Below are 13322 nucleotides of genomic sequence, written 5' to 3'. Positions count from 1 at the left end.
TGATTTTGCCATCAAGCATGCCGGGTTCCCTCTCCGTCATTATCTGAGTCAGTCTCGTTGTTGTTACTGTTTTGTTTTGGTTGCGGCACACAGCAACCATTTAATTGTTAATAAAAGGGCGACTTTTGCTGGCAATCTCTCGCCATCTTCTTCAACTTCTTAACAGACGCTACAATATGAACAAGTCATTTCTTCATTTTGTATAAGCCCTTCACAAATCCTGTGCACCTGTATATTTGCCGATATAAGCAAAGAAAAAAAAAATGTTAAAAAAAAAAATGTTTAAAAAAAAAAAAAAAAAAAAAAAAAAAAAAAAAAATTAAAGCCGCAAGCGGCGATGAGCGGGCCCTCGCACCCGGCGCGCGTCGACCCCTGGCGCGCTCCAGCCAAGCCGCGCGTCGACCCGTGGCACGCTCCAGCCGAACCGCGCTCGGAGGTTCTCGCAGACGAGAGAGTAGCTGGCTCACCCGGCTGCTGACGGCTCAGCAGGCTAGCTGTACCTCCCGTCGTTCGTCTCCCGCTTCCACTAGGTGGCGTCGGTGAGTGCCCACTAATTAATATGTCACAATGCTCTATGTAATGCCTGCAGCCATCAATGAAACTGTAATGACCATAGGATGATGAGTATCAGTGTCCTACTGATTTCCTGTTGCCACTAGGTGGCGTTATGAGTGTGAAACAAAGCTGATAGAGGGGTGTGTCCAGTCTCCCTTACCCTCCCATTAAGCCTGTGAAGTTTGGAATAGATTGGACAATGTATGAGAGAGATGTAACAATTTGGTGCACTGTGGTATATGAGTAAAATCCCACATTCAGAGGGTTGCTACGGCAACACCGTTAAATATTCTACAAAACCATGACTATGTTTTGACGGGCTACTTGTGTAGATGATCTGGAGCCATTTTGGTGTGACTGGATGAAAAGCTGTAGTAGAAGATGATTCAAATAGCAGGCCTGAAAAATGTGAAAAATGCTGCAAAAATGACACCTTAATTAGAACATGTCAGGCTTCCTGTTGGATTTCGGCTATCGGTCCAAGAGACTTTTTTGTACGTCTTAGGATGTTACTTCAGCATGCACGATTTCAGGTACACAGACCAAGCACTGCCCTGGGGCTGATGTTTATAAGCTATCTGGGCCTGAAATGGAAAAAAGTCCAAATTCAGAGGGTTGCTACGGCAACACCGTTCAATATTCTACAAAACCATGAATATCTTTTGATGGGCTACTGTGTGGATGATCTGGAGCCATTTTGGTGTCACTGGGTCAAATGCCCTAGGAGGAGTTGAGGCAAAAAGGCCTGAGAAAGGCGAAAAATGCTGCAAAAATGACACTTTAAAGTGAACGTGGCTGACTTCCTGTTGGGTTTCGGCTATCGGTCCAAGAGACTTTTTTGTAGGTGTTAGCATCTTACATCAGCAGGCACATTTTCAGATACACAGAGAAAGCACAGCCCAGGGGCTGATGTTTATAATCTCTGTGAATTTGAAATTGAAAAAAGTCCAAATTCAGAGGGTTGCCATGGAAACACTGTTCAATATTCTACAAAACCATGAATAACTTTTGATGGGCTACTTGTGTAGATCAACTTGATCCAATTTTCTTTAAATAAATGAAATGCCCTAGGACAAGTTCGTTCAAATAGCAGGCGTGGAAATCGCAAAAATTGACACCTTCAATTGAAGATGGCCGACTTCCTGTAGGGTTTGGGGTATGGGTCCAAGAGACTTTTTTGTACGTCTTAGGATGTTACATGAGCCTGTACATTTTCATACATGTAGATAAAACGTAGCTCCGGGGCTACTCAAAAACTTGCTATTTTAAGATATTCCGAGCTGCCACTAGGCGGCGCTCTAACGTTTATGGACTTTATGCATATCAGTGTGTTCAGGACAGGGTGCTTATCACACCACTGAAGTTTGAGCCAGATTGGGCAAGTTGGCTTTGAGTTACAGCCATTTTTGTGTTCATGGCGAATCATCGAACTTTGCCGTCCCATAAGGGTCACGCCCTTTTGTCAAAAAGTCACAGTTTTGAAAACACAGTAAGTCCAACTTCTTAAGGCTTTCCAGGTGAAATTTGAGATGGTTCTGCTAAACCACCTTGGAGCTGGACCTCCAAGTGTAAAATATGACATTTCCTGTTCCCACTAGGTGGCGCTGCAACTGATATTAAATATTGTCATATGTATGTGTTCAGGGGGGCACCCTCATCCTACTGGAGAAGTTTGATGCACATTGGATCATGTAGGTATGAATGAGAGGCAATCAAAATTTCATGGCGAATGATCAAAGTTCAAAGGGGCATAAGGACCCCTCCCCCTTGGCAAAAACTCACCATTTTCGAGATTTAGATTCCCCTGGGGGTGTAGGTTAGACAAACCAAATATGAAGATGATAACGTCTAAAACCTCTGAGTTATTAGAAAAAGTGTGAGGGCTGCAAATCGCCAAATTTGCATAATTAATTCAAAATGGCGGACTTCCTGTTGGGTTTAGGGCATGGCTCCAAGAGGATTTTTTGTGCGCGTGGACATGATATACATGTGTATGAAGTTTCATTCATGTACGTGAAACACAGCGGGGGGGCTCCAGTTTAGGGGGCGCTAGCGAGCCATTTGGGCGCGCCCTTGCCCGAGCCCATTAAAATACTTAAATTTTCACCAGGTGTGACGCATGTGCAAAGTTTCATGAGTTTTTGAATATGATAAAGCCCCCAAAAAGCCAATTCATTTGCCTGAATAATAATAATAAAAAAAAAAAAAAAAATAAAAATAATAATAAACGAAGCAATTACAATAGGGCCTTCCCACAGTTCGTGCTCGGGCCCTAAAAAAGGGAAATCCCTTTTTGACACAACACCGGAAACCTGAAAACTTCGCTGTCACCGTGTTTTGCGTACATACAGCGCTTGTACTGCGTCCCTTCCAGTGGTGTAGTCTACGTGATACGCTGGTATACGGCGGCGTATACCCACTAGAAAAGCTTGTGAATTTCCGCATAATCACTTAGAAGTGCCCAGTGATAAGTGATACACTTGTAAGGACCAGCGCAAACTCTTTACTACTCCTTTCCGATGCTGTTAAATAGAGTCTAACCAGTCTAAATTAAATAGTCTAACCAAAATTGAGTCGTAGGCCGAACAGGATTAAAAATCCATCCATTCGCTTCTGCACATCCTGTTAAGGGTCGCGGGGGGGCTGGAGCCTATCCCAGCTGTCATAGGGCGAGAGGCAGGGTACACCCTGAACAGGTCGCCAGCCTGTTGCAGGGCCAACACACAGTGACAGACAACCTTTCACACTCACATTCACGCACTCATTCACAGCTATGGGCAATTTAGAGTAGCCAATTAACCTAACCCCAGTAAGTGCATGTCTTTGGAATGTGGGAGGAAACCGCAGTACCCGGAGGAAACCCACGCAAGCACGGGAGAACATGCAAACTCCACACAGAGAGAGGGAGAGGCATGGGCCAAGGTGGAATCGAACCCAGGCCTTCCAGATGGTATTCTAACTGTGAGGCAGCAGTGCTAACCACTACGTGGAATGCAAACCACAAACCAACTGCCTTCAAATTAAGACACAATGAAGAGTAGTCTGTGTGCAGCTTATATAACAGTCTTCATGTAGAACAACAATTCGTCTTTTAAGATCCTCAGAGAGTTCTTTGCCATGAGGTGCCATGTTGGAACTTTCAGTGACCAGTATGACAGAGTGTGAGCGCTGTACTACAAAATTGAACACACCTGCTCCCTATGCACACCTGAGACCTAGTAACACTAACGACTCGTGACATTTTGGAGGGGAAATGACAAGCAGGGCTCAATTTGGACATTTACAGGTGTAGTCTGTTAGGGGTGTACTCACTTTTGTTGCCGCTGGTTTAGACATTAATGGCTGTATATTGAGTTATTTTGAGGGAAGAATAAATTTACACTGTTAGCTGCACACAGACTACTTTTCATTGTGTCCAAGTGTCATTTTGTCAGTGTTGTCCCATGAAAAGATATACTTAAATATCTGCAGAAATGTGAGGGGTGTACTCACTTTTGTGATACACTGTAGGTGACCACGGCAATCTGTTAGCAACCAATGCAATTGCACCGTCTTTGAGACAGATTTCACCAAGAAACCACTCGCCAACCAGATGGGAAATACACATTTTTCCCTAGCAAACTTGTGTGCCAGACAGATGTTGTCAACTCGTCTCCAGACCTGTGTTACTGAGGCTTAAGTTCACTGCCCTTCATATGTAGTTATGCAGCAGACAATGGTCAAACAGTGAGACTTTTAAAAATTTTTAAATTGGGACTGAAATTTTAAAATTGCAAAAATTATTAATTTAATTGAAAATAGAAAGCTATAAGACAAGGAGGCCAAAATTACCTCAGTTAGGTTTGCAAACAACCATAATGCAACTGTACCTTGTAGACTCGTCTCCAGTTCTTTTTGTTGTCCTTCAGCATCCTGGTCCACAGCATGTTCATCACCTCTGGAAACTGCTCATACATGAAGGTAGATCTACAAATACAATAAATAGCATTAAAAATCTTAGAAAACAATGCAGATAAATCATTTGCTTATTTACACAGATTACACTATACATGCTCATTTTGAGTGAACATGTGCTTAATGTCACAATACAGCTTATCTGCTACCTTAGTGTGTGGTGTTTACCACTACATAATAAGTCTGTGTGCGTGCGTGCGTGTGTGGGCACGCGAGAGAGTCTGTTACACCTACTTGGCTATTTCTCCCATTAGTTGTCCGGAGGGTCCCCAGGGGTCGTCATTGGTGGCCTCTCTCACCTTGGACTCGATTTCTGAGTAGTTCATCACCACATTGGTGCTGTTGACACAAACATATGGCAAATTATCTTCATAAGTAACTGATAAAATGTATTAATATTCATGCACAGGTGAAACTGACTTTTTTTCTTTGTAATTGACCTTTGTCATTATATCCAACATTAACACACACTTTGGATTCTTCACCTCCCCAGAGATATCTATGAGGTGTTACCATCTCATAGATAATCACACTCAAACTAGCAAATAATAAATAAAAAAGGAGTAACAAATGTTAAAATTCATGCATATATTCATCCAAGATACAGTTAAAACAATGAAATAAAATAAATGTTTCTCTGATAACAAGAATCCCAGTTCACTAAATAATGAATCCACTTTGCCTGACACAGCACTTCAGAGATAAAAAAAGGGAGATGTAGGGAAGTGATGGAGACGGGGAGTTTATATCTGTGTGTGTGTGTGTGAAGTAAACAAAGCCAAGCCAATGTCTGCTTCCTGCCCTCTTTGTTTTTGTGGGCTCACCTGCTGCTGTGGTTGTTTGTACTGTTGTGCTGTTTTGTGTGTGTGTTGCATTTTTGATGGGCACAGCTTGGTTTTGCAAATAAACACAGCCAAAGCAGGGCAGCAGGCACCACTCTTCCTCTCCCTTATCATAGTCTGTCTTACTTCCTGCTTCTCCTGATCTTCAACACTCATTCCCCCTCTATTCCTAACCAGTTGCTTTTTTTTTTTTTTTAACCCTCTCTATTCATCTCTGCCCTCATAGCTCAGCCATTTTCCAAGCTAGAGGAAGCTTCGGCTGTGATATTGTCAGTAGATGCAATAGAGGCAGACAGCAAGAGCTGTATCTCACCGTGGCTTTTAAAAGAAAAACCACAACCGCCAGCTCTCGAGGCAGATCAATAACAGAGTGCATTCACCATGCCCAGCCAGGCACAACCAACAGCTGATGGGAGCTGTTGGCTATTACTCCATCTAAAGCTCTGCCGAGATCTCCATCTATGCTGTTTCTTTATAGCTCCTCTTCTTTCTTTGGTCTACTCAGTGTGCTTTAATGTCACTTTCTCTTCTGTACCTCATCACACCAGTGCTGAATAGTGGAGCCAACCAGAAAATGCAGTGTCTCAAGAAAGAGAAATACAAGTATATTTACTGATAACTCACTATGCTTTTCATGCATGTGTAGCTCATAGGATAGAGCAGGTCTTCTGCTAACTGGAAGGTTGGTGGTTCAATCCCTGGCTGCTCCAGTCTGCATGCAGAAGTGTCCTTGGGCAAGATACTGAACCTAAAGTTGCTCTCCAATGTGTTCATTGGGGTGTGAATGTTAGATAGATAGTACTTAAGTGTAGAAAAAAAAGTGCTTGTATGAATGGGTGAGTAGAAAAAACACTATATAAGAACTAGTCCATTTACAAAGTAGTTTGATACAGGTGGCAGTGCCATTGTTAAACCAACTTATTTCTTGGGCTGGAGTATCTGCAGTTGCGAACATTAAAAGCTCCTGTTAGCCTAATGTAACTGTAACATTAGTAAGATACACAGCAAACATCTTAACATTTCAGTCTGTCTTGTCCACAAAACAATGTTAACATTTAAATAACTGATGCGCCACTATGTCAGTGTTTTAAAATAAAGAAGTTTACATTTAACCTTTTTTGTAAACTGGGTATTAAGAATCATGTAATTCTACTGGTACTGACTACAAAATTTCTGATATTGTGACATTCCTGAACAGACACGTGTACTAAATGCACAGAGATTACCACAGTTTCACTGTGTTTGGCAGAATGTTTAGGGAAGAGGTCAGAATGACTGTTTCAAAAAAGAATTCCACTAGAGGCCAAGCTACACTATATTCGCTCATCTGCCTTCACACACAAATGAACTTGAGTGACATCCCATTCTTAATCCACATTGTTTAATATGATGTTGGCCCACTGTTTGCAGCTATAACAGCTTCAACTCTGCTGGGAAGGCTTTCCACAGGGTTATGCTGAAGCATTAAGAGTACCATTAACTGGAACTAAGGGGCAGAGCCCAACTCCTGATAAACACCCCCACACCATAATCCCCCCTCCACCAAACTTTACACTTGGCACAATCCAGTCACACGAGTACTGTTCTCCTGGCAACTGCCAAACCCAGACTCATCCATCAGACTGCCAGATGGAGCATGATTCATCGCTCCAGAGAACACGTCTCCACTGCTCTGGAGTCCAGTGGTAGCGTGCGTTACATCACTGTCTCTGATCCTTTGCATTGCGCTTAGTGATGTAAGGCTTGGCTGCAGCTGCTCGGCCATAGAAACCTATTCCATGAAGCTCTCTACAATCTTTTCTTGAGCTAATCTGATGGCCACATGAAGTTTGGAGTGATTGACTCCACAGAAAGTTGGTGACCTCTGCGCGCTATGAGCCTCAGCATCTGCTGACCCTGCTCTGTCATTTTATGTGGCCTACCACTTTGTGGCTAAGTTGCTGTCATTCCCAATTGCTTCTACTTTGTTATAATCCCACTAAAAGTTGACTGTGGAATATTTAGTAGTGAGGAAATTTCATGACTTAAGTGGCTGCACAGGTACCACGCTGGAATTCACAGAGCTACTGAGAGCGACCCATTCTTTTACAAACGTTTGTAGAAGCAGTCTGCTTGCCTAGGTGCTTGGTTTTTCACACCTGTGGCCATGGAAGTGATTAGAACACCTGAATTCAATTATTTGGATGGGTGAGTGAATATTTTTGGCAATATAGTGCATATCTACTTGGTTTGAATCCAGGAGCACATAAATACAGTAAAAACAAACATTAAACATCAGTTTGTTTTTTTAAATGTCAAAAGAGCATGGTTTTGGTAGAAACAAAACAAAAAAAAAAAAAAAAAAAAAAAAAACCCTCATGGACCAAATATTATACAATGGATAAGGTTGATAATGTTAATTGTAATTTAAAAATAGAAATGAAAGAAGCATTTTTGAATATGGATAACCATGTAAAAACATCAAACATTACTATATTTTCCTTTCTTAATTTCTTCCAGTTTTGCTGTGGTTATTATTGTTCTTCTTATTATGGGTTCATTCCAGCTCAAATCACTGTGGGCCTTCTGGCCGACCACTTCTGATTTGCCTAAAAATGTTATCATCCAAAGCTTGGAGATTTATAATGATTGGTGTGAAAGGTCTGAGTATTGGCTAGTTAAACTATGAATTTTTTTTTTTTTTAATTCAAGGATTCCTGTAAAATTCTCAGGTAAATCACAGGTGGCTGAGCAGAAAATGTTTTTAAAAAATGTGATGCTTTGAGATGAAATGACCCAAAGATATTGGAAGAAGGAGCCCCTTCACACAAGTGGTTTTACTTTCTGACCTAAATCATCTGAGAAAAACCGAGTCTGAATCTTTTCCTTTTCCAGATTTGAGGTAGTGTGGGTTTTACTCGCTAAAGCTAACCCAGTTTGCCTGTGAGACCTGAGGTGACAGGAAGCTGTTGTTCTTGCAGTGCAGAGACTGTATACATTATGCAGCGCACTGCACATACAACAATAGACACCACAAAGAAAGCATGCGTAATGTACTGTTCAAACAGCACAATTTGGCAGGCTGCAGCACCAGCGTTAGCACCTGCACGGTGTTGTTTTAGTGGCTAAACAGCTTTGTTGTTTCGGACCATGGGGACATGGGCCTCCTCAGATCGATGTAGCTTGTCTGAGGCATGGTTGGCCGAAAATTTACTGCTCAAATACAATTATCCAGCCAGTTACATTCCTATGATTACTAGTTTTCTCTCGGTCTGTAAATATATATATATAAAATATTGAGTCATGAATGCACATTGGCGGTAGCGGGCATCACTGTAGGGTGGGACGGAGTGTGATTCTGCAGCAGCACCCACAGAAGCACTCATAACATATCCGAAATGGGCTTAGCGCTGCTAGCGGAATTAGCGAACGGGATAGCATTTACTTTGGATGTAAGACAAATGCATCTCCGGTTTATAGTGCGCCCACGCCCCCCGACCTAAGTTATTTGAAGCAGCGTGTGAAGATACAGAGCAAAAAAACCCCACATCTATATTTAAGCGTCAAGGTTAGGGATTGGCAGCTAGCCAGCTAGTCGGTGCTAACAGCTGAGGGCTACCGCCGTGACGTCACAGCGTTAAAAGCTGCTGATGCTGCCCGGCTCAAGCTGCCCGGCTAACAGCTTAGCTCAGAAGCCCCTTAATGGTTTAGCCCCAGCTAGTGCAAAGAGCTCCACCTGCTCCCCGGTACTCACGCTTTGTCCACTAGCTCTCTGACTTTCCACATGTTCAACATCTCCGCACAGCTGCGGGCTTTGCCGCCTCGATACTACGGCGCCCCCGTGTCTCTACGCTCCCCGCGAGCCAGAGGTGGTGTCCGGTTTCCGACGACAATCTCCCCCCTCCAACTCCTCCTCTCTCCTCGATGAGCTCTAGCTCCGGCCGCTGCGGTTATAACGGGCCGGCCCCAGTTGCTACGGAAACGTAGTTCTCTGTGTACGTCACAGTCGCGTCGGGTTGCGGATTGAATCGTATTTTTTACGTAAAAAAAGGGGCCGTGAAGATAACGAAAGACTCGTGTTTTATTTTTGTTTTTCTACATGCAGTAAACAGGCAGCGAGGAGGGCATGACCCCACTTAACTGAAGCAGCTACATTTTTCACAGTCAGTGCAGTTTCGCAAATATAATGAATAATGAATTTCTCATTCATTGATTCTTTTGTTCATGTGTTAAAATGCATTTTTACAGAAGAAAGGATGAGTCTTTTTTTTTTATTATTTGTAAGTAATTCATTCAGTTTGTCCTTGTTGGGAAAAACATGCAAAAAAAAATCGTTTTTCAATATCTTGTAAAATAATTATACTTTTGAAAGTGTATATATATATATATATATATTCTATGATATAATTCTTGCAATTTTTTTAACTGGTCTTAAGATTTTTATCAGGAATGTATATATAAATGATATGGTGATGTATCACTTTGCATTTCATATATAGTTTTTCTAGCCACTTTAATGACAGTTTATGCTCTTCTGAGTTTGAAATATTTTAGTTTACCTTGTTTTATATTACATGATATTATATTTAAGAAATTCCCCAAGCTCGGGTCCTCTACCAGAGGCCCGGGAGCTTGAGGGTCCTGCACAGTATCTTAGCTGTTCCCAGGACTGCGCTCTTCTGGACAGAGATCTTGGATGTCATTCCTGTAATCTGCTGGAGCCATTGTCCCAGTATGGGGGTCATTGCCCCAGTGTTTCCATTACCACAGGAACCACCCCGCAGAGGTGGAGCTGTTATTAGCGGCAAAGGGTGGGCCAATATCATATCAAACCCTTTGGAAACACAGTGACAACTATAGAAAACACACTATAGCTACAAGCAAAACTAAAGCTCACATCAACACTGTATTTAGTTGACATGGAGAAAACCAACAGCTCATCAGGAAATGTTAGGCTCTTCGTATCATCGTTGTAAAATAGATCATTATATAAATACATATAAAAAAAATGTTATTAATTAATTATATTTCCTGTTTCAAAGATAATGTAAGAATTTCTGGGCTGCTGAGGTTTCACAGTAACTGTCAGAATGCTCGAAGCACAGGTCGAGGAGGAGGATTAGCTGCAATCTTCAATTCCAGCTTATTAATTAATCAAAGACCCAGACAAAGTTTTCATTCTTTTGAAAGCCTGACTCTTAGTCTTGTCCATCCTAATTGGGAAAATCAAAAACCTGTTTTATTTGTTTTATCTTTCGTCCACCTGGTCCTTACTCAGAGTTTCTGTCTGATTTCTCAGACTTTTTATCTGATTTAGTGCTCAGTTCAGATAAAATAATTATAGTGGGTGATTTTAACATCCATGTAGAGGCTGAGAATGACAGCCTCAACACTGCATTTAATCTATTGTTAGATTCAATTGGCTTCTCTCAAAATGTAAAGGAGCCCACCCACCACTTTAATCATACTCTGGATCTTGTCCTAACATATGGCATAGAAACTGAAGACTTAACAGTATTCCCTGAAAGCCCCCTCCTGTCTTATCATTTCTTAGTAACATTTACATTTACTTTAATGGATTACACAGCAGTGGGGAATAAGTTTTATTACAGTAGAAGTCTTTGTGAAAGTGCTGTAACTAAGTTTAAGGATCTAATTCCTTCATTGTTGTGCTCTTCGGTGCCATGTGCCAACACAGTGCAGAGCAGCTACCTAAACTCTGCTCCCAGTGAGGTCGATTATCTCGTCAATAGTTTTACATCCTCACTGTGTACAACTTTGGATACTGTGGCTCCTCTGAAAAGGAAAGCTTCAAATCAGAAGTGCCTGACTCCGTGGTATAATTCACAAACGCACAGCTTAAAGCAGATAACCCGAAAGCTGGAGAGGGAATGGCGTCTCACTAAATTAGAAGATGCTCATTTAGCCTGGAAAAAGAGATTGTTGCTCTATAAAAAAGCCCTCCGTAAAGCTAGGACATCTTACTATTCATCATTAATTGAAGAAAATAAGAACAACCCCAGGTTTCTTTTCAGCACTGTAGCCAGGCTGACAAAGAGTCAGAGCTCTGTAGAGCCGAGTATTCCTTTCACGTTAACTAGTAGTGACTTCATGGATTTCTTTACAAATAAAATTTTAGACATTAGAGAGAAAAAGTTATTCATAACCATCTCAAAGATTTTCATGTTCGGCTGCTTTCAGCACTGCTGGTATTTGTTTAGACTCTTTTGCTCCAGTTGATCCTTCTGAGTTAACTTCAATAGTTCCTCCAAACCAGCAACATGTTTATTAGATCCCATTCCTACTAGACTGTTCAAAGAAGTCTTTCCAATTATTGATGCTTCAATCTTAAAAATGATCAATCAGTCTTTATTAGTTGGCTATGTACCACAGACCTTCAAGGTGGCTGTAATTAAACCTCTACTTAAAAAGCCATCACTTGACCCAGCTGTCTTAGCTAATTATAGGCCAATCTCCAACCTTCCTTTTCTCTCAAAGATTCTTGAAAGAGTAGTTGTAAAACAGCTAACTGATCATCTGCAGAGGAACGGTTTATTTGAAGAGTTTCAGTCAGGTTTCAGAATTCATCACAGTACAGAAACAGCATTAGTGAAGGTTACAAATGATCTTCTTACAGCCTCTGACAGTGGACTCATCTCTGTTCTTGTCCTGTTGGACCTCAGTGCAGCTTTTGATACTGTTGACCATAACATTTTATTACAGAGATTAGAGCTTGCTATAGGTATTAAAGGTACTGCACTGCAGTGGTTTGAATCATATTATCTCATAGACTCCAATTTGTTCATGTAAATGGGGAGTCTTCTTCAGACAGTAATGTTAATTATGGAGTTCCACAGGGTTCTGTGCTAGGACCAATTTTATTTACATTATACATGCTTCCCTTAGGCAGTATTATTAGAAAGCACTGCATCAATTTTCATTGTTATGCAGATGATACTCAGCTTTACCTATCAATGAAGCCAGATGACACACATCAATTAGTTAAACTGCAGGAATGTCTTAAAGATATTAAGGCCTGGATGACCTCTAATTTCCTGCTTCTAAATTCAGATAAAACTGAAATTCTTGTTCTCGGCCCCACAAATCTTAGAAACATGGTGTCTAACCAGATACTTACTCTGGATGGCATTACTTTGGCCTCCAGTAACACTGTGAGAAATCTTGGAGTCATTTTTGACCAGGATATGTCCTTCAATGCACATATTAAACAAATATGTAGGACCGCTTTTTTGCATTTGCGCAATATTTCTAAAATTAGAAACATCCTTTCTCAGAGTGATGCTGAAAAGCTCAATCATGCATTTATTACTTCTAGGGTGGACTATTGTAATTCATTATTATCAGGCTGTCCTAAAAGCTCCCTGAAAAGCCTTCAGCTGATCCAAAATGCTGCAGCTAGAGTACTGACAGGGACTAGAAAGAGAGAGCAGATTTCTCCCATATTGGCTTCTCTTCATTGGCTCCCTGTTAAATCTAGAATAAAATTTAAAATTCTTCTCCTCACATACAAGGTCTGGAATAATCAGTCACCATCTTATCTCAAAGACCTCATAGTCCCATATCACCCCAACAGAGCACTTCGCTCTCAGACTGCTGGCTTACTTGTGGTTCCTAGGATACTTAAGAGTAGAATGGGAGGCAGAGCCTTCAGCTTTCAGGCGCCTCTTCTGTGGAACCAGCTTCCAGCTTGGATTCTGGAGACAGACACCCTCTCTTTTTAAGATTAGGCTTAAAACTTTCCTTTATGATAAAGCTTATAGTTAGGGCTGGATCAGGTGACCCTGAACCATCCCTTAGTTATGCTGCTATAGGCCTAGTCTGCTGGGGGGTTCACATAATGCACTGTTTCTTCTCATTCACCTTATTTACTTTGTTTATACTCCACTCTGCATTTAATCATTAATTGATATTAATCTCTGGCTCTCTTCCACAGCATGTCTTTCTCTCCCCTCAGCCCAACCGGTCGCGGCA

At 41.5% G+C, this 13322-nt stretch overlaps 1 protein-coding gene across 1 annotated transcript in view; it reads right to left on the bottom strand.

Moving 5' to 3' along the window:
* The window catches only part of LOC115791960 (clathrin interactor 1-like), an 11409-nt gene extending 2252 nt beyond the window's left edge, over positions 1-9157 (bottom strand). The window contains exons 1-3 of the mRNA XM_030746268.1: positions 9085-9157; positions 4744-4848; positions 4425-4521 (exon numbers count right to left, since the gene is read on the bottom strand). Coding sequence (XP_030602128.1) covers positions 4425-4521; positions 4744-4848; positions 9085-9125 — 243 coding nt within the window. The 5' untranslated portion in view covers positions 9126-9157. The remainder of the gene's footprint in view (positions 1-4424; positions 4522-4743; positions 4849-9084) is intronic.
* Between the last annotated feature and the right edge of the window lie 4165 nt (positions 9158-13322).

This window comes from Archocentrus centrarchus, chromosome 14, assembly GCF_007364275.1.
Source record: "Archocentrus centrarchus isolate MPI-CPG fArcCen1 chromosome 14, fArcCen1, whole genome shotgun sequence".
Classification (NCBI taxonomy): Eukaryota; Metazoa; Chordata; class Actinopteri; order Cichliformes; family Cichlidae; genus Archocentrus; species Archocentrus centrarchus.
This window is presented reverse-complemented; position numbering and strand designations above follow the sequence as displayed.